At 44.2% G+C, this 21,281-nt stretch overlaps 1 protein-coding gene across 1 annotated transcript in view; it reads right to left on the bottom strand.

Moving 5' to 3' along the window:
- MYOM3 (myomesin 3) overlaps window positions 1–21,281 on the bottom strand; it is an 82,307-nt gene that overhangs the window by 20,752 nt on the left and 40,274 nt on the right. Inside the window, exons 17-28 of the mRNA XM_020983103.2 lie at window positions 18,576–18,697; window positions 17,302–17,489; window positions 15,847–15,973; window positions 14,628–14,806; window positions 12,674–12,788; window positions 11,336–11,492; window positions 6,860–6,969; window positions 5,206–5,250; window positions 4,807–4,943; window positions 3,573–3,717; window positions 1,640–1,699; window positions 485–552 (exon numbers count right to left, since the gene is read on the bottom strand). Coding sequence (XP_020838762.1) covers window positions 485–552; window positions 1,640–1,699; window positions 3,573–3,717; window positions 4,807–4,943; window positions 5,206–5,250; window positions 6,860–6,969; window positions 11,336–11,492; window positions 12,674–12,788; window positions 14,628–14,806; window positions 15,847–15,973; window positions 17,302–17,489; window positions 18,576–18,697 — 1,453 coding nt within the window. The remainder of the gene's footprint in view (window positions 1–484; window positions 553–1,639; window positions 1,700–3,572; window positions 3,718–4,806; window positions 4,944–5,205; window positions 5,251–6,859; window positions 6,970–11,335; window positions 11,493–12,673; window positions 12,789–14,627; window positions 14,807–15,846; window positions 15,974–17,301; window positions 17,490–18,575; window positions 18,698–21,281) is intronic.

Here is a 21,281-nt window from a genome sequence, read left to right as displayed (position 1 = left end):
AATCCCATCAACCCTCAAAGGATCTCTTTTTGCCAACTTCCCTTATTTTCATTTCAAGACTTTCCACTTTCCTCACCCTGAAACTTGCCGACTAGGTTCCAGGAGGAATTTCTTCCACCCCAAGGTCATACTCAGATATGATCTCCCTCCTGGGAACATATACATTACTCCTCTCCTCCTAGAAGGTAGAAGGACCGGTCCTTGAAAACGGACCCCTCCCTTCCCCTCTCCTCACTAGTCACCCCACCCAGGGAAGTCAGTAGCATCAGTTGTCTGGGTTGCAGGGTCAGCCAGGCCTATTTGGACTATTTCCTAGACTTGACTGTAGATCGAAGGAACTAAATTCTTGTCTTGGAAACAAATACACAGTAGACTTCCTAATTAAGAGATAGCGAGAAGGACTGTTGGGTTTGGATGGGAAACATCTTTGTCTCCCCCTTGAGGCCAGAAAAGGAAAGACCCGGAACAGAAGTGTCACACTTGCCTTGCAAGTCAGCAGCACCTCACATTCTTCGGTGACCTTCCACTTCAAAGGTTCCACAAAATGGGGACCTGCCAATGCAAACATATCCACCCACCCATGTCTGTTAGAGCCGGAGGACTGCCTCCCTGGCATCCATCAGCCCTGGTTGGCCTCTGCTTTTTAAGTGCCCACATATCACCCCCATCTTTGCTTTAATCTTTTGCTTTGTTGAGGGACATTGGGTTCTGGGCCACCAAGAATTAAAGTATACACATAAGTAAAAAAAAAAAGTAATTGAATGAGTTTGCAACAGATTGTTTAATAGAACAGAATTGAACTGAATTCTCTTTCAAGCCTAACAACCCAAACCTGATACTCAGTAACTATTCACCAATCATCATCATCACCATCACCATCACCACCACGCTTCCTTCAAGACTCAACTCAAATGCCATCTTTTGCAGAAGGCCCTTTCCAGTTCTTCCAGGTCTAGCACCCTCCCCTCTCACGTTATCTTGAGTGTATCCTGTTTATATCTATGTATGTGCATACTGTCTTTCCCATTAGACTGTAAGTTACTTGAAGGCAAGGACTGTTTCTGCTTTTTCTTTGTATCTCTAGTGCTTGGCATGGTGCCTAGCACATATTAAATACTCAATAAATACTTGTTGCTGTATTAATATTAATCATATCAAAGAAAAGAATGTAATAATGATTATTTTAAGGATATCATAGGACTATAAATCTAGAATTAGAAGGGACCTCAGAGGCCATCTAGATCAACCTCTTTATTTTGTAGGTGAGGAAACTGAGGCCCAGAGAAGTTAATCCATTTGCATAAGGCCACAAAGCTAATAAGCATTAGAGGTGGTATTTGAACCCAAGTCTTCTGACACTGGAATAACAACATAGGTCAGCTTTTTCCAAACAGTATTCCACAGAACACTGGTAGTCTGCAGGATATAAAATTTAGGTTCCAGTGATATTTTCCATTTAAAATATTAAGTATGAAATCGTGTACTTCAATAGACAAATGACCTATGATTTCTTTGGTGTGCATATTCCCTTTAAAGATCCGGATGTCAACCCCTTTGTGACTCAGTAGATGGTTTTCAAGAGTTGCTGGATCCAAAAACAAAAAAAAAAATCACCTGAGGGCCAATTTCAGGCTCTTACCTTGTTTTCTCTTCCAGTCTCTCCGTTTGGCAGCTGAAGCCCTCAGAAGTTTATCAAAATCTGTAAAGGCCCAGATGGAGGGGAATGCCATTAGCCAAGTTGGAGGACCTCATCAAGGTCAGGAGTAGCAGAGAACATGATTGCAATCAGTATTCTAAGTCAGAAGACTGACTGTAAGCTCCTTGAGGGCAGAACTGTTTAGTTTTGCCTTGGTAGACTAAGAGTCTAGCACAGAGCCTGGCATGGAATAACTATATAATAAGGGCTTGTTGATTGGGTCTGAAGTGAATCCTTGCTCTGAGCAAGGATTTTGCTGGAAGGAAGACTGGGTCATCACAGGAATCTTCCTGGATGGGTGAAATAAGCTTAAATCCTGAGGGAGAAGGAGTGGAAGGGGGAGGGGCAGGCCTTAATCTTTGCCAAGGTGATAGGGTGGGCTGGGTACTTATGGGCTGAATGCTTAGATATGTCTTTTTTTTTTTTTAAGTACAACCTGAGCCCACAGATTCCTCCTTCTACCCCAACCTAACTCCCTGAGAAACTACCCAACAATTGGGGAAGTAGGAGGGTATTTCCTCCTAGGGCCATCCCATTTGCTTTATGAAAGGGCACTATTAAGGTGGGCCAGTATCATAATCATGATAATAACTAGTTTTTACACAGGGCTTTAAGATTTGCAAAGGACTTTGCAAATATCCCATTTTATCCACACAATCTACCCTGGGAGTTATTATCCCCATCATCATTATTTTTTATTCCCATTTTACAGATGAGGAAACTGAGTCAGGCAGAAGTTAAATGACTTGGCCAGAATCACACAGCTTGTGAGAGTCTGGAGTGGTATTTGAACAGAGGTCTTTCTGACTCCAGAACCAGAGCTCTATCCCCTACACCACCTAGTTGCCTCTTAGTTCACTGAGTGCACTAGAGCTATGAAATTTGTCTTCTAGAACCTAAACCTCCTTTATCCTCCAATTACACTTACTTTGCCTCTCCTCCTTCCTCCACTGTATTTTAATTATCAGTTGAAACCTCCCCCCCAATTTCCAGGTATTTATTTGGTACATATTTCGTATGTATTTATAGGATACATAATATAATATATAATATAATATAATATAATATAATATAATATATATAATATAATATAATATAATGTAATGTAATGTAATGTAATATAATGTAATATAATATAATTATCTTCCTCCATAGAATGTTGTTGTTGTTGATCTTTGTTCTTGAAGAGAACCAATGACATCATGAAGATGATGTCTTGAATTGGACTTAATCGAGGCAGGGTTGTGCAAAATCATCAGCCTCACTCTTTCCTCCAGAGTCATTGAAATCTAGTGGCAAGACAAATGTCAAGAAGACTGGGAATGGCCCAGGATGCAGGCACAGTGAAGACAAAGGACTGTCCCACTTTTGTCTTAGTATCCCTGGCACAGTGCCAGGCATATGCCAGGCTCTTAATAGATTGCTCACCAGCTAATGTAGCTAATGTAGTTAACAGATGATACACCTGGCTATACATTAGCTAGGTGTGAAAACCTTAGTTCTCAGTAACGCTTTGGCCATTAATTGTCACTTCAGTGATCACTAGTACCTTAGAGGGCTTTGGGGAGGTGGGGAGCTCAACTTTGCCTCCTTGACAATCTTGCCTGGGCAGCCTTGCTCAGAGAAGGGGGTGGAATGGTGGAATGAGGTTTGCTTTGTGGGAAGAAGAGGGTGCCATGTGTGGAAAGCTGGCCTAGGTAAAGTGGAAGAGGTTCCAGGGGACCATACAGGATGCTTGGGAGGTAGGGCTTGTCTCAGAGGTTGTAGAAGAAGGAGAGAGTGAGTACCTCTCTCCTCATAGATTTGTTGACATTACTTCTATGCCATAATAAATCCTTGCAAAAAGTCAGTTGGGGAAGTGTCTGCTTTTACTTACCATCGTCCACCAGGGCCAGAGTGATCTGGTTCTTAGCTTTTCCATCTTGGAGCTGAGCTGTATACGTTCCCATGTCTTCATCAGAGAAATTTTGAATAGTCAGTTCCACAAGTCCCTTTTCTCTGTCAAAATTGATTTTGTGTGTCTGGGAAAACAAAACAGAGAGGGAAAAGGACTTCAATGGAAGTCAGGAGAACTGAGTTCAAGTCCCATTTCTGCCACTTACTAGTGACTTTGGGCAAGGCACTTAATCTTTGTAAGCTTCATTTTCCTCATTTTTTAAAACAAAGGGTTGACTGGAAAGACTTGTATGGTCTGATGCTGAGTGAAGTGAGCAGAACCAGGAGAACATTGTACATAGTAACAGCCACGTTGTGCAATGACTAGTATTGATAGACTTAACCCTTCTTGGCAATACAAGGATCTAAGACATCTCCAAAGGCCTCATGATGGAAAATGCTATCCACATCCAAAGAAAGAACTATGGAGTTTGGATGCAGGTTGAAGCAGACTATTTGCTATTTTTTTTTTCTCTCTTCTGTTGTGTTTTGTTTCCTCTTTGTGGTGGTTCCTCCTATTGGTTCTAATTCTTACTTATAGCATCACTAATGTGCAAATATGTTTAATAGGAATGTATATGTATAGCCTATATCAGATTTGCACACTGTCTTGGGGAAGGAGGTGGAGACGGAGAGGGAGAAAAATTTAAAACTCAAAAGCTTATGGAAATGATTGTCGATAAATTAAAATAAATTAATTAAAAACAAAAACCAAAGGGTTGAACTAGATGGTATCTAAGAACTAACCTTCCAGCCTCTTCCCCACTTCAATTTAACTTCTGGCAAGCCCAATTCAACAAACATTTATTAAGCACTTGGTACATGCAGAGAACTGTCCTGGGTGCTGGAGACACAAACCCAAAAATAATATGGTCCCTGCCCCCCTGGTAGCTTATAGTCTACTTCATACATGTGTTGAATTAACATGCATTACATTGCATGATAATTGTCCGAATAGTGTATGCGTAAAAAGATTCCCCTTCTCCCCAATTCACACACAAAAATTAAACCAACCCAGGTCCTCTGATTCCTGGTCTAGGATGTTTTCTGTTCTTCTACACTGCCTCCGTGCTGATCTCTGTTAGTGATGATAGCCAGGGAACAAAGGGAATTAGGGAGGGAGGGTGAGTTGGGGGAGGGGAACTTGTGTGTAGGAATTCTGAGCACACACTTACTGGAGAGCTGATGAGCTCTTTGTTATTGAAGATTAAATGCAGCTCAGCTGCGGGAGATAATTTTTCAACCTCCAGCCACAGACGAACCTCTCCATGGTCAAGGATATCAATGTTCCAGCCGGATATCAGCTTAATCACTAGGAAACAGAAGGAAAGAACCGCTCGTCTGGCTCTATCATCCCTTCCCTCTCCCTTCCTTCTCCTATTCCTCTTATCACTTTGATACCACCTTTGAGCTCATCCTTAGCATTCAATAATTCAAATGGTCTTGACAGTCTTTTCTAAGCTCAGGAGTCCTGTGCTTTAGACCAGGGATCTCAGCTTCAGAACCAGGCACAGTGATATCTTTGCCCTGAGTCCTGAGCTGGACGGTTTTCCACCACAGCTTGGTATACTCACCTGGGTTTTTGATCTCATGGCTCAATTTCTTCAGCTTGTCCAGTTCTAGAGCAGGGAAGAGCAAATGGGAGATCAAATTGAAGTCACAAGTCAACAGCTCAAATACATGAGACATCCCCTAAACCTCATGTAGGGCATGATGACCTATAGTTTATCAAATGCCTTCATATGCACATAAGGCCTCTCTAGGCTCCATTCCTGATTCTTTGGACTTTCTCTAGCATCCTCCCCTCTCAGGGACCTTCTCTGCTCCACCCTGTCTTTTTATGTGTTGTCTTCCTTTATTAGAATGTAAGCTCCTTGAGGGCAGGGACTAACTTTCTTGTTTCAATTTGTAACCCCAGCTCTTAGCACAGTGCCTGATAATAAGCACTTAGTAAATGTTTGTTGATTTGACCTAGTGATGGAAAGAGTTTTGGGTCTGGTGTAGAACTAGGTCCAAATCCAAGTTCTGATACTTGCAATCTGTGGGACTTTCAGCAAGTCATTTCATGTCTTGGAGCCTCTGTCTTCTCATCTATGAAATAATGTGATTGGATGAGATGGTCTCTAAGGGACTGTCTGGTCAGTTCTGCAGCCCCGTGCTCTCATTTGTGCTCTCGCTTCTCACGGAATCTCAGCTTTGAAAGGAACATCAGCATCCGTTTGGTCCTCCTGGTATCTGAACAAAAATCTCCTCTGCTGCCCATCTGTCACGCGATCTGCTGCCTTTTCTTGGACCCCTCCAGTGGGGAAGGGGCTCCCAGGAGAATAGGGGGAACACGCGCCTGAAGAAGCCTGTCCCACTCTGGGCTAGTTCCACCTGCGTAGGTGTGCTTCTGTGCAATGTCCATAGCTTCTGGTTCTGCCCTCTGGGCCAAGCATTTCTCCACTAGGTGCTCCCTCTTGAGGTACTTGAAGACAGTGATCATGGCCTCTGTTGATCCCTATTCCCACCCATGTTGCCCTGCCACGTCTCATTCTCTCAATGCTAAACATGGCCAGTTCATTCAACAGATCTTTTTGTGACATGATCTTTTGGCCAGTCCTTCATCATGAATAGAGCACCTGACTTGGAGTCAGGAAGACCTGAGTTCAAATCTGGATCAGATGTTAGCTGTATAATCCTGGCCAAGTCACTGAACCCTGTTTGTCTCATTTCCTCATTTGTAAAATGAGCTGGAGAAGGAAATGGCAAATCACTCTGGTATGTTTGTCAAGAAAACCCCAAATGGGGTCACAAAGAACTAGACACAACTAAATAGCAACAAATAACAATAAAAATTGACAGTCCCTGCTTCAAGGAGCTCACAGTTGAATGGAGGAATTGTTCAGTAGTTTTCAGTCATGTCTGACTCTTCATGATCCCATTTGGGGTTTTCTTGGCAAAGATATTGGAGTGGTTTGCCATTTCCTCTTCTAGCTCATTTGACAGATGAGAAAACTGAGGTAAACAGCATTAAGTGACTTGCCCAGGGTCACACAGCTGGTAAGTGTCTGAGCTCAGATTTGAACTTAGGAAGATAAGCCTTCCTGACTCCAGGTCCAACACCCTGTCCACTGCACCACCTAGCTGCCCAGTTCAGGAGACAACACATAAACAAAGGATCAAGCACTAGGCCAATGTCCTTTCTACTACCCTCCAGGGGTAGTGTCAAGGGTGAGGGCAGCTCACCTTCCTCAGTCAGAGTATGACTTGCTGAAATGTCTTCATCTGCATCTGTGACTGTCACTGAATACACTCCTAGGTCTTCTTTGCCTGGTTCCTTCAGGATTATCTTAGAGCTAGAAGGGGATGAAATAAGAGGTTCCATGATTAGGTTTTTGCACACCCAAACATTCATTTCCCTGGGTTCTCAAATACATTCCCCTCCCCTTCAGCTCGATCTCAAGGCATCTTAGCTGGCCCTACAAAGCCATGAAGGCAATGTGGTACAGGGGAGAATGTGCTGACCTTGGAGTCAGGAGACATAGGCTCAGTCCCTGGCTTTCCAGCTTATCAAGTGACCTCTAACAAATCCCTTCCTCTCTCTGGGACTCAGTACTCTATCTGTAAAATGAGGGGATTATACTAGGTAGCCTTGGGGATCCCTTCTAACTCATAATCTGTGATCCTCTGAAATAGGACCACAGGTTGTAGGGCTACCAGGAACCTCAGAGATCAAATAGTGAAGAGCCATAGCTAACAATTTTGGAGCCTTGGGCAAGAATGAAAGGCACTCTCAAATCGACTTTGGAATTCACAATGGAAAATTAATACAAGAAGTAAATTAGAACAAATTCAGTTGAGCAGGATAGATAATTAACAATAATAGCTAACATTTATAAAGCATTTTCAGGAGTGCAAAGCTTTTTATAAATATCTCATTTTTATCTTCACAACAATGCTGGGAGGTGGGTCATGTCTGACTCTTCATGACCCCTTTTGGGATCTTCTTGGCAAAGATATTGGAGTGGTTTGCCATTTCCCTCTCCAGCTCATTTTATGAGAAAACTGAGGCAAACAGGGTTGATGACTTGCCCAGGGTCACATGGCTAGTAACTGTCTGAGGCCAGATTTGAACTCAGGAAGATGAGTCATGCTGACTCTAGGCCAAGCGCTCTATGCATTATGGTGTCACCTAGCTGCCCACTCCAAGTCTCTTACAGTCAATTCTAAATCCTCTGAGGTTATGAATCTTGAGTTCAGAGCTCAAACTGATAGTGAAACAAAGACCTGTTACAATCTGCCAATGACAGGGGAGTAGAGTAACATGAGCCCATCTAAAACAAGGTAGTTTTCATCTCTGAGCCTTAGCTGTCTTATCTGTAAACTAGAGATTATAATAATAGCACTCCCTATCCCTCCTCCATATTCTCTCCCTCCTCCTAAGCCCCACCCACACCCCAGACTATTGTGAGGATACAGTGAGATAATGGATGTAATGTGCTTTTATAAACTATAACATGCATATGATTGTGATGTAGTACTACTGTGCTCTAAGAAATGATGAGAAGGATGATTTCAGAGAAACATGGCAAGACCTCTATGAACCGATGCAAAGTGAAGTGAGAAGAACCAGGAGACCATTGTGCATAGTAACAGTGAAGCTGTAATGATGATCCACTGTGAAAGCCTAGGCTACTCTGATCAACGCAATAATCCATGACAATTCCAAAGGACTTGTGATGAGAAAATGGTCTCCACCATCAGAGAGAGAACTGATGAACTCTGAGTGCTAATTGAAGTATAATTTTCTCACTTTCTTTATTTTCTTTTAATTTTTGAAATACAGCTAATATGTTTTGCATGATTGTTATATAATTGTTACCATATTGTTTGCCTTCTTAGTGGGTAGAAGAGGCTGTGGGAGGGAGTCAGAGAATCTAGGACTCAAAACTTAAAAAGAAAAGAATGTTTAAAGTAAATACATAAATAATGATTAAAAAAACTATGAAGTGGCACCTAGGTGGCACCATAGTGACCAAGGACACAGGACCTGGAGTCAGTTAGACATGAGATTAAATCCAAGACATTTACTAGCTGTGAAACCCTGGGCAAGTCACTTCACTGCTACCTGCCTCAGTTTCCTCAAGTGTAAAATGGGGACAATAATGGCACCGACCTCACTGACCTGTTGTGAATATCGCAGAGTGTCTATCACAGAGCAATAATAAACATTAATAAATAAATTAAAGTGAATTAATAAATGTTTGCTCTCTCTCTTCTCTCCCTATAGAGATGTGAGTGTCACTATTGCTCTTTTTATCGTCTCATGTTAGCACAGTGAATTTTGGTTTTGGAGTCAGAAGGACCTGAGTTTGAGTTCCGCCATTGATACTTTCTGGCTGTGTGAATCTGGGTAGGGGACTTAACCTCTTGGTGTCTCTGTCAAGTTCCTAAGAAAAGGTGTTGATCTGCATCGGCAGAGAAGAGTTCTTCATTGGGAATGCCCTGCCTGAAGTCATTATCAGGGCCAAAGAAGTAATATTTCAAGAAGAGCTTTCTGGAAGCCAGACGACCTATCTTTGTTGTTTATTATTATTAACAGGGAAGTTCAGAATAATGTTTGGGTGGGCGTATCAGATCTCTTCAGGAGAGGAAGAAAGCAGCACTCTAGAAGGACAGGTGGGGCCTTTGGGTGCCCTTCTGAAGATGCCCCTAAGTAGGCCTACACACACGGTATGGGGCAGCTTGTGGCTCTGGTGCTCTATCCCCACAAAGCTGACCCAGATCTGGGCTCATCCAGGGTTTGCTGGACAACAGTATAGGCACAGCCACAGGCCTTGAAGTTAGGGATATTAGCCTCAGGATGGTTCTTTAATTCTATGTCTACTTGGGATCTCTGATTCACAGCCCTCCCCTTCCCTCCACCCTCCATGGTCATTCTTCTAGCATGGAAGGTGGCGCCATATTTCCTTGCATTTAATGCTCTGGATGAACAATGCCCTTGGATGAGTCCCTGTGTGCCTCCTGTGTTGGCTCCTGGAGAGCAGGGACCCTGTTATCCTCATTCTGTTATCCCCACCTTCGCAGAGTTTAGCGTGAGGATCTGACACAATGGGAGCCCAATAAATGGTGTAAATAACAAGATTGGATTTCTCCATTCCACTTCTTGTTCTTTCTGCTGACCTGTTCACTGCTGCTTGAAACCAAGGACTGAACAGACAAAATAAAAAGACTTTTTTGAATAGGATCAAATAAAAAAAATCATAAGATGGTCAGAGATAGGAAGGACTTTACAACAGAAAATAGGAAGGCTGGAAAAGAACTTAGAATATAAGTATTCAAAGAGAGCTTAGATTTAGACCCAGTAGTGACGTTAGCATTAATCTTATTCAATTCTCTCCCCATTTTGCAGATGAGGAAACTGAGACCTAAAGAAATATGACTTGCCCCAGGTCGCATATGTAAGAAGTGTTTGGGGCAGGATTTGAACTTGTGTCCTCTCATATTGAAATCAGCTCTCTTTACACTGTGACCAGCCTGCCTCTAACAGAATGGTTTGGACTGCAAGGGAACTTAGAACATAGAATGTTGTAGCATAGAAGGTTAGTTACTAGAAAAAACCTTAAGGTAATACTAGGTCAGAACTAGAAGGTGTTATGGCAGCCAAGGGACAGCCTGGGCTGGGGTGATGGGGAAGTGTCTGGTTTCACTCTTAGGAAGCAGCCTGATAATGCTCCTGATGGCCTAAAAGAGCCACCAGGGGCTACTCTTCCATTGCCTCCTAACCGTTTGTTAGGAGATGTGTCTACATTCTAAGGGCTGCTGACTGGTCATCTGGGAAATGGAATAGATTTGAGAAGAAAGGAGGCAAAGGGCAATAAAAAGAAGGAATGACAGCTACTGCCTATCCTGGGAGACCGAGGATGAGCAGCTCTTACATAAGCAAACTTTATCCCAAAGACAGTGAGTGGCAGGACTATGCTAACACGAGCGATGATGAAGAACAAGTAAGGCAGGATGTCTGGGACTGGTGACTAAGCTGGGAAGAATAGGGGGGGACCTAATCCCGTGAGAGTGGAGAAGGGAATGTGGCTTGATAAATGTAAGGGCCACTGTTCCATCGTTAGGACTTGAGCTGTGTGTGCAGCAGGCCCAGACCTCTTAACTTTTATCCAGAACTACATAGGCTCAATGAAGGGCTTTGATAAACCCAGGTTTCCTCTACATTACTTTGTATCCTTGGAAGGGAAGGTCAGGGAGCAATAGAAAGCACTTGAGAACATAGAATGCTAGAGCTGAAAGGGGCAGAGGCTATTAGAGCTAGAAGGCTTCTTAAAACGTGGAAAGTCACATCCGAGACGTCCCTTAGAACACAGAAGGTCAGAGCTGTGAGAGCCCTTAGAACACAGAATGTCAGAGCTGGGAGGGTCCTTAGAACACGGGATGTCAGAACTGGGAGGGGTATTAGAATATAGGATGTCAGATCTGGGAGGGCTCTTAGAACACAGAATGTCAGAGCTAGGAAGGCTGTTAGAACACAGACTGTCTGGGCTGGGAGGGGTATTAGAATATAAGATATTAGCATTGGAAGCTATGTTATCAGACTCAGAGACTCAAGTGGCTTGCTCACAGTCACCCAGCTAGGCAGCAGCAGAGCTAGGACTAATTTCCTTATGAGGGAGTGAAAAAACAGCTGATGGGTGAGTTGTTCCCCACATATACCTGCAGATGCCATCTTTCACTGTGACTCTCTGTGGGTCTGGAGGACCCTCATAATCCTTTGCCCATTCAAACTCAGAAGAATCTGGAGCCTCAGGGGCCTCAAAAGCCATGTAAATACAGCCTTCTTCATCCACACCAACTTTGATTTCCCTGGCATCTGAGGAAAGACATAACACCTCAGTCCTCCATGGTGCTTATGAGCCTAGGTCCCCACACCAGTCAGCATTCATTCTCCCAGGGACTGCTTGTGCACAACAGCCAGGGCCATGCACCAGGAAGAACAAAAGTAAAAAGACTGGGACCTCCCTCCTCTCAGTCAAAAGAACTTCCTTAAGGTCACATGGCAAGTCACTGGTACCGCTGGTAATAGAACCCAGGCATACTGATTCCCAGCCCAGTGCTTTATGTATCAGCCATGCTGAGGGAAAGGGAAGCAAAGTGAGGAGGAGAGAGGGAAGGAGGCTCAGAACTCCCTTGTATAGGATGGAAGAGTTGGAATGAGACTCAGAGCATATACTGTCAGAGGAACCTTAGAACCCAGAGTATCACCCTTGGACGTGGTCTTAGAGTACAGGATATTTGAGGTAGGAGGGACTTTAGAAAATAGGAGGTCAGAGTTGGCATCTTATAACAGGTAATGTCAGCACTAGGAGGGATCTTAGAATGTTAGAACTGGAAGGAGCCTTAGAACATCGGAGAAACTTCAGAACATAGAATATCACATGTAGACGGAACTTTAGAATATAGAATGTCAGATGTGAGGGTAAGGGAGTAAACCTTAGAACATACAATGTCAGAGCTAGAAGGAGCCTTAGAATGTAAAATATCAGATCTGGAAAGGGCTTTAGAACATAGAACATGTGTAGGGGGTGGACCTTAGAATGTTAGAATATAGAATAGGATAACAGATTCATAGATTTGGAGCTGCAAAGGACCTTAGAGGTCAGCTAATCCAACTCCCTCTTTTTACAGATGAGGAAACTGAGGCCAAGAGAAGGGGCTCCAGGGACTCCAAGGACTGGGGGAGGAGAAGTCAAACTGGGTCTAAACATGAGCTGTAGATAATTCCCAAAGTGAACATGGAGAGGAAAAATATGAAATGGAGACGGAGAAGATGGGGCAAAGGGAAAGTTAGGGGATGGTGTGGTATATGGAGGTGTTGGAGTGGGGTTTGGAAAAAAGAAGGAAGCAGAGAAGGAAGGAGTATATAGAATGGGGCAGGGGTTGGGGGTTGACAATGTCCTCAATGTGACTCAGTGCCTTTCTGCCTCAGATAATATAGCCTTCCCAGTCTTGACCACCCCCACCCTTAATCAACTCTCTTCTAAGCCCCCCTACCTGGTTTATCTTCCATGAAAACAGGGTCAGAGGGCAGAGATGGCTGCCCTATCCCAGCTGAATTCACAGCCTGTACCTGAAACTTGTAACTTTTTCCTGGTTCCAAGTCTGAAACCTGGGGAGACCAAGAAAGCTCCATCACCAATAGCAGAGAACCAATTCTCCATCTCCAGAAAAATGCCCATCATGTTAATGAAGTAGGTGAAAACTAGGTATCCCATGAGCTGGGGGCTGGTAGGGCCATGACCTGTTGCAGTCATCCTACTGTGTTTTGGCCAAGGACATGTGGCCAAGGGAATCCTGCTTCCTTGCTCTCCATGAGGGCCATTAGCTGTCCCAAATTAGGGCATGAAGACTAACCATTTAGTCATAGACTTATGTAGACAGGCAGGACTGAAAGGGACTTCAGAATACAAAATGTCAGAACAGGAAGTGACAGTGGAATATAGAATGTTAGAACTGGGAGAGCCCTTAGAACCCAGAATGTCAAATCTGGAAGGGATATCAGAACATCGAATGTTAGAGATAGGAGAGATCTTAGAACATAGGATGTTAGAAGGAATATGGAATGTTAGAAATGTGAGGGACTTTAAAACATTGGTGCTGGGAAAGATCTTAGAACACATAATGTCAAAGCTGAAAGGGACATTAGAACATAAAATGTTAGAGCTAGAAAGGACCTCGGAACATAGAGTGGGGAGGGGCTTTAGACACAGAACATCAATGTTGGGAAAGAAATTAGAACACAGAATTATAAAAAGTAGGAGAGGCCTTAGCACAGAGAACATCAGAAGTGGGAGGGGCTTTAGAACATAAGATGTTAGAGCTGGGAGGGTTCTTAGAACACAGAATGTCAGAAATGGGAGGTCCCTTAGAACATAAGATGTCAGAGCTGAGCAGGACCTTAGAGAAGAGAAAGTCAGCATTGCTTGGGACCTCCTAGATCATAATCCAACCTTCTCCTTCATTTTGCAGATGGAAACACTGAGGTCCAGAAATATGTAATTTTTCAAGGCCACACGGTCTATTAATTGAAGAGTTGGGATTAGGTCTCAGGACTTTTGGCTTCCAATTTCTGGCTCTTGACACTGCCCCATGATATTAATGTGCAGAATAAAACCCTAGCTACCTGATTCTTGAGTCTGGCACTTATAAGTAGCCCTCTCCTGGTTATCTATGCCTTCCAGTATAGAGAATCCAAAGCAGGAAGGAGTAATCTCCAAGTGTTTCTATTTGCCATGAAATCCCTCCTATGATTGGTGGATGGCAGAGGTGGTGGGGGGAGGAGTTATATTTTCCTAATTCTTTCTTATTGATATTCATTTTTAAATGAGCTGGTATTTCCTGAGTTTACATCAACTGATCTTTGGGAATGTGGTCTGGAGCAGGCTGGGGGCTTGGCAGATGCCCTCCTGGGTTTGCACCTTGGCCACAGACAAGCATCAAAGAGGCAACTATCTCCTGCCAAGTTGTCTTTGATTACTACCTGTTGGCCTTGGAACAGAGACATAAGCAGTAGATCCCCCTGCCAAAGTTAGGGGTAGCTATTCCCCTTACAGAGTCACTACCTTCTCAACCTGGGAGTCAGGAATTTTGAATTCTATTCTGGACCTTGACCCAGCATCCTGGCTAATCTTCTGACTCTCTAGGCTTCCATTTCTCCTAGTGTAGAATAAGGGTGGGGAGTGAGCAAGTGAGAGATCGATCAGGGGGGACAACGAATCAGTGGAATCCCCCTAATCCATTTGATGAGAACCTTTATGAGCCAGGGGCACCCTCCCGTGGAGCCAGAGTGCACTCTGACCAAAGTTGCTCATGATGTAATCTCATCAAGTGGACTGAGAGGACTCATTTGGTCAGGGAGATGATTAACTTCCCATTTCACCAATGAGATCTTACATGCGGGGGGGAAGTAGGGAATCATGGATGCTCTGAGCAGGGGACAGGTACTCACTCTCAGGTGGGTGTCTGAGACAGGACCTGGGACCAGTGGCTCCCATTTCTCGGAGCCTTCTTCTTGGACACTCACATGATAGCCAGTGACGGGCCCCACTCCTTTGTACAGTGGGGGCTCCCAACGCAGCATTAGGGAACTGGCCCTCACCTCAGAAGCCCTCACATCATATGGAGGTCCTGCAGAAGAGGAGAGGGAGATATAGGAGGGGAGATTTGTCAACAGTCAGCATACTTGGCAGTGGAGAACTCACCTGGGATGGTGGTGGGGGTGGGGGTGGTAGTAGTAATAGCAGCAATAGTATTAGTAGCAGTACTAGTAGTAGTAGTGGTAGTTGTGGTGGTGGTGGTGGTGGTGATAGTGGTGGGGAAGTAGTAGTGGTAGACTAGTAGTAGACTATTACTACTAGTGGCAAACTATTATTGCTAGTAGTAGACTACTATTAGTAGTAGACAATTATTACTAGTAGTAGACTAGTAATAGTATAGTAGGAATAGTAGAAGTAGCAGTAGCAGCAGCAGTATTTATATAACACTTTACATATACTATTTCATTTCATTTAATTCTCACAACATTCCTGTGGGGTAGGTGCTACTATTATTCCCATTTTATAGATACAGAAACTGAGGCAGACAGAAATTAAGTGACTTGCCCATAGTCACATAGCTAGTAAGTGTCTGAAGCTGGATTTTCCTGACTCCAAAGTCTAATACTCTGTTGGAATGACATAGAACTAGCTAAGCTTTGGAAAACTGTGGAGCTGACATGAGGCTGGTGTTGGCAACTGAGTGTCAGGCTCTGAGTATCTGAGACTGTGCACTTTCCATGGGGCTTGTCTCAAACAATGGTCAAGGCCCAGGTTGTGGCAGGGAGTAACGGGTCAGCTCATTAACTAGGAATAGTTTTGATTTTTTTTTTCACAGTGAAACAATGCTTCATTTATGGCTTGGACCTACAGCTTTGACCTCCAGTAGATTGTAAGCTCCTTGAAGGCAGAGATGATTTTTCTTTGCATTCTCCATGACCACCACAGTGTCCTGCATGCAGTAGTTATATAGCGAATGCTTGTTAAACTGAAGTGAGTTGAGTTAATGAATTAGGAACTATGGACAGGAGTAGCTTGGTTAGAGGGACAGGGAAAGAGAGAATGGTGAAGGGACCTGGTGGCCTCCTTTTCATTTGGCCCAGGCAGATGTGTGGGGCTGAGGCAGAGCCTTACCTGGCTGGGCCATGGTCCACTCTTTACACTCAAACAGGTCGCTAGGCTCCGAGAGCTCGCCTACACCTGCCCAGTTGGTTGCTCGAGCACGGAACTGATAGAAATGTCCCTCCTGGAGGTCAGTGAACTTCAGGGAAGAAAAAACGTGGAACACCCAAGTATGAGGGTAAGAAAGGGCTGAAGCAGTGAAAAAGGCATGGGAGAGTAAGGGATAAGGAAGAAAGGGCAGGTAGATTTATGGGACAGTTCAAATAAGACTCTCAAAGTGAGAATCTCTTCAAGGCTCAGCTCAAGGGTCACTGCATACGTGAAGTCTTTCCTGATTCTCCCAGGAGTTACTTTGGATATATCTAGTATTGACTTGTTTGCAATTTTTTTTCTGAGTAGAATGTAAGCTTCTTGAGGGCAAGGTCACTCATCCACAATATGTGAGAGGCTAGACTTGAACCTAGGTCTTACCTTCCTGACTCTATCCACGATGTACACCCCCTCTCACCCAACACATAATGGGCCCTTGATAAATGCTTTTTGAATTGAATCAAAATGTTTAATTTTGGGATGGTTTCCTTTGGTCCAATCAAAATGAATTAAGAGGAGACACATGGATGGCATTCAACTCAGCACACCCCTGAGCCCAGTCTGGAAGACTTTTGGTTTCTCTGTTGTTTCAGAGGACCCCCATCACATGCAGCAGCATAGATAATTGAGAGCTGGCTGGCCTTATGCAATAAACTCCAGTAGCTCCCTGTGACTTCCTGGATCAGACATAAAGTTCTCTGCTTGGTTATTTTAGTCCTTTATAACCTGGCCCCTCCCTACCTTCCCTGGCCCCTCCCTACCTTCCCTGCCCTCCCCCACCTTCCTTGGCCCTTTCCTACCTTCCCTGGCCCCTCCCTCCCTTCCCAGCCCTCCCCTACCTTCCTTGGCCCTTTCCTACCTTCCCTGGCCCCTCCCTCCCTTCCCAGCCCTCCCCCACCTTCCCTGGCCCCTCCCTACCTTCCCTGGCCCCTCCCTCCCTTCCCAGCCCTCCCCCACCTTCCTTGGCCCTTTCCTACCTTCCCTGGCTTCTTACACCTTAAGATACTCTCCTCCATGAGCTCTGACCCAGTGCCATTGGCCTCCTTACTGCTCCTCACACAAGACACTCCATTTCCCAATGCCAGGAATTTTTCCTGCCTGTCTTCCATGCCTAGGACTCTCCTTCAAGTCTCAGTTCAAGTCCCACCTTCTGCGAGAAGCTGGTCCTAGGCACCCTCCCTCTGAGGCTACCCCTACGTAAACCTGCATGTGTCTCGTTTGTACATGGCTGTCTCCACCATTAGATTATGACGCCTTCGAGGGCAGGGACCGTCTGTGACCTTTCTTTACATCCCCAGCACTTGGCACAGTGCCCGGCACACAGCAGGGGCTTAATGAATGCTAGTGGACCAACTAGCTGCTTTTCCAGCTGAATACCTTATAGACTCGGGTAGGCACCGGCTGCTGGTTGACTGGCTGCCACTTGGGCTCTGACTCCTCATGCTGGTCCAGGAAGTAGCCCAGGATTTTGCCTCCCCCTCGGCGTTTTGGGGGCTTCCACCCAATAACCATGTCATTCTTCCCACAGGCCAGGAGGGCAAATCCGTAGGGTGCAGAGGGTGTGGCTGAGGGTGAGGGCACAAGGATGAGAGAGGAAAGACAGATTCAAGGCCAGCTCTTTTCTCCAGACAGCAGCATCTGGGGCTGAGAGAAATCTTGTAGAATGTCAGGACTGAAACTGATTTTATTGTTTCTCTTGGCCACCTTCACTTCAGCCCCATTTTACAGAAGAAGAAACTGAATCTCAGGGAGGAGCAGGCCAAGTGTAAGGACCCAAGGCTGTGGGTTTGAATTCTGGCCCTTCTACTCATTGATGTGTGACCTTGGCCACGTTATTTCCACAGTTATCCCTTCCACATTGAGGGGGTTGGGAGGAGGAGCCCCACAATCTGGAAAATCTGCATTACATTTTTTGGCCCTCCCTTCATGCCAGAGAAGAGGTCTGAATTTTTTCTTTTTCTTTTATGGGGTATTTACAGTCACTGATGGCAAAATTTGAGGTGATGTTTTTCAATACTCAATATTCAATATTCAATACATACATTTTATGCATTTCTGTGTTTCTAAGCTTTTTCTGTGTTGTCTGCTGGCCTTCACGTGTCATCCGTAGCTTCCACAAAACTCCCCCCAAGTTCCCATTTAATTTCTTGTGCTGACCCATGATACATCAAAACTACAATGGGGAAAGTCATCATGTGGAAGGGATAACTACTTCCCAGGGCCTCATTTTCCTTATTGAACACAACATAGTTTGGCCAGATGATCTCAGAGATATCTTCTAGCTCTGAATCTTAGTGGAATCAAGTGAAATCACTTGCCTCAAATCATGCAAGTAATAAGAGAGCCTGGATTAAGCCAAGCTCTCTTGCCTCCCAGTCCAAAGCTCTTGCCTCAAAACCATTGGATCCTTGATAGGAACTGGGAAGGATACTAGAGGCCCTCGCACCAGGAGGCCCAGAGTGGTTAAGTGACTTGCCTAAGGTGATACAGCTCAAGCCATTTGCCATAGGGGAAGGAGCTCCTACAGGCTGGACCCCCTCCGTGCTCTATCTCTTCACTGAGCTACCCATACGACCTCGAAATGGCTCTTCTGTCCCCTGCCCCATGGCTCCAAGTCCTGGAAAGGCAGTCTCCAGGTCCTTTGTACATACCGATGGCCTGTTTGACAGTGATAGGGTCAGTTTCTGCTGACCTCTCTCCCACTCCAGCTTCACTGACCGACCGGATGCAGAACACATATTCCTTCCCTGTTTTTAGTCCAGGGACTGAAAACCTGTGAGAGGAACACATAACCCTTCAGGAGATCCAGAGTCTTACAGCAACATTGATGGACCCAATGTGGCCTGATAAATAGATGGAGAAATTTGAGGGCTACAAGCTGGGCCAGGCTCTCACTGATTCCATGGTGCCTGTGACTGGCAAAGCCCATTTCCTCAAGATCAGTGTTTTTTCCAGACATGTCTTAGATCTACAAATCATGACCTCTTTGTCCTCATATCATGAAAATGGCAAATAGACCAAATATGCATGGTGGGGGTGAGCAGGCCATAGCACACCTTTAATATGATGACCATAATTTGGGGGTGACTGGAGAGTAAGGGTGCATGGCATTAGGGAGGTCTCTAACTCTACAGGATTGTAGACTCAAACTGAGGAAGGCCTCAGGACCATTTTACAGATAAGGGAACTGAGCCCTAGAGAGGCCACATGATTTGCCTGGGGCATGGAAAAGACAGGATTCTAGCCCAGGAACTCTGACTCCAAATCCAGCTTTCTTATTGCTATGATACACAGCCATGTTCTTTAAGGCTCTTCTGATATAATGTGTTCTGAGGGCCCTCCCAGCTCTGACATTCTGTGTTCCAAGGCCCCTCCCAGCTCTGACATCCTGTGTCCTAAGGGCCCTTTCCAGTGGTAAATTCTATGGAGTAAAAATGCAAATATAGTTCAAAGGATCCTAGAATAATGGATTGCTTTAGAGCTAGAAGGGATTTCCAAGGCCATCTAGTCCAATCTTCCTTATGTGAGTAGAAAGCCTCAGGCAGTGCCTCAGTATTCCTAAGATACCAAGAGAAGAAGAGGACACCCATTATTGTGTTTTGTAGATGCTTATTTGGAGGGTCTGTGGGAAAACTTGAACAAAAATTTAAAAAGGATGAAAAGGGATAGACACTCCTTTGATTCTACTAGGCCCATACTCCCCAAAATATTGAAGATGGAGGAAAAAAACCCTACATGTACAAAAATATTTATTTAAAGAAGTTTTTTATGTGCATATCCTTTGACCCAGCAATAGCACTTCTAGGGCTATATTTCAAAGAGATCATACAAATGGGAAAAGGACCCACATGTACAAGAATATTCATAGCAGCTCTTTTTGTGGTGGCAAAAAATTGGAAATTGAGAGAATGCCCATCAATTGGGAAAATGGCTGAGCAAGTTGTGGTATATGAATGTAATGGAATACTATTGTGCTATAAGAAATGATGAACAGGCTGACTTCAGAAAAACCTGGAAAGACTTGTATGGTCTGATGCTGAGTGAAGTGAGCAGAACCAAGAGAATGCCGTACACAATAACAGCCACGTTGTGAGATGACTAATATTGATAGACTTAACCCTTCCCAGCAATACAAGGATCTAAGACATCTCCAGAGGCCTCGTGATGGAAAGTGCCATCCACATCCAAAGAAAGAACTATGAAAGTTGAATTGCTATTTTTTTCTCTTCTGTTGAGTTTTGTTTCCTCTTTCTGATAGTTCCTCCTGTTGGTTTTAATTTTTACTTACAACACCACTAATGTGAAAATATATTTAATAGGAATGTAAATGTATAGCCTATATCAGATTGTGCGCCGTCTTGGGGAGTGTGGTGGGGAGGAAGGGGGAGAAAAATTTTAAACTCAAGAACTTATGGAAGTGATTATTGATAAATCAAAATAAACTAATAAAAATTTTAAAAAGCAAACAAAAAAACATAAAGAAGTTTTTTTTTTCCTGTGGTGGCATTTTTCTGTGGTGTATTTAGGAGGGTTTCTCTGTCTGTGTTTCAGGGTGTGTGTGTGTGTGTGTGTGTGTGTGTGTGTGTGTGTGTGTGTGTGTGTGTGAACTAAGGAGATGTCCTTCTGTCAGGGGAATGGCTGGACAAATTTTGGTACATGGATAGAAGAGAATACTCCCGTGTTGTGAGAAATGGTGAAATGGACAATTTCAGAGAAACCTGAGAAGTCTTGTATGAACTGATGCAGAGTGAAGTGAGCAGGACTAGGAAAACAATTTACATGATAACAACATCATGAAAAAGAAATAATTTTGAAAGACTTAAGAACTCTGATCCATGCAGTGACTAACTATAATTCCAAAGGACCAACGATGAAGCCTGCTACTCACATCTCTTGACAGAGAGTAGATGGACTTCAGGTGCAGAGTTCTGTTCTATATTATCCTGTTTATGTGCCTTCTCAAGGTTCTAGCACAGTGGGTTTGGCCCCAGGAAGCTTGTCCCATATATGTCTTCCTGGGAGAATGTAGATTCATGGCAGAAAATTCCCTTAGCAGCTGTAGGAAAGAGCTAAGGAACTGGCCCAAACTGGTAAGATTAATTGGTGGCAGGGGTATGATGTTAAATGTTAAACAACCATATCTCTGAAAATGTATGACACACTTTTAAGTTTGCTCTCTGGTTATGAACATTTTTTGCATTGTTTTCCTAAGTCTAGATTCCAGGCAACCAACAAAACAATAATTCAGGCCCCGATAATGCCATCTTTCCTGATTTCCAATGTAGGTGGCATCACAGTGCATAAAGCATCTGGCCTGGAGTCTGGAAGATCATCTTCCTGAGTTCAAATATGGACTC

The sequence above is a fragment of the Phascolarctos cinereus genome, unplaced genomic scaffold, assembly GCF_003287225.1.
Source record: "Phascolarctos cinereus isolate Bilbo 61053 unplaced genomic scaffold, phaCin_HiC Scaffold_726;HRSCAF=1367, whole genome shotgun sequence".
Taxonomy (NCBI): domain Eukaryota; kingdom Metazoa; phylum Chordata; class Mammalia; order Diprotodontia; family Phascolarctidae; genus Phascolarctos; species Phascolarctos cinereus.
Note: the sequence above shows the minus strand (reverse complement) of the source record. Positions and strands in the feature narration are given on the sequence as shown.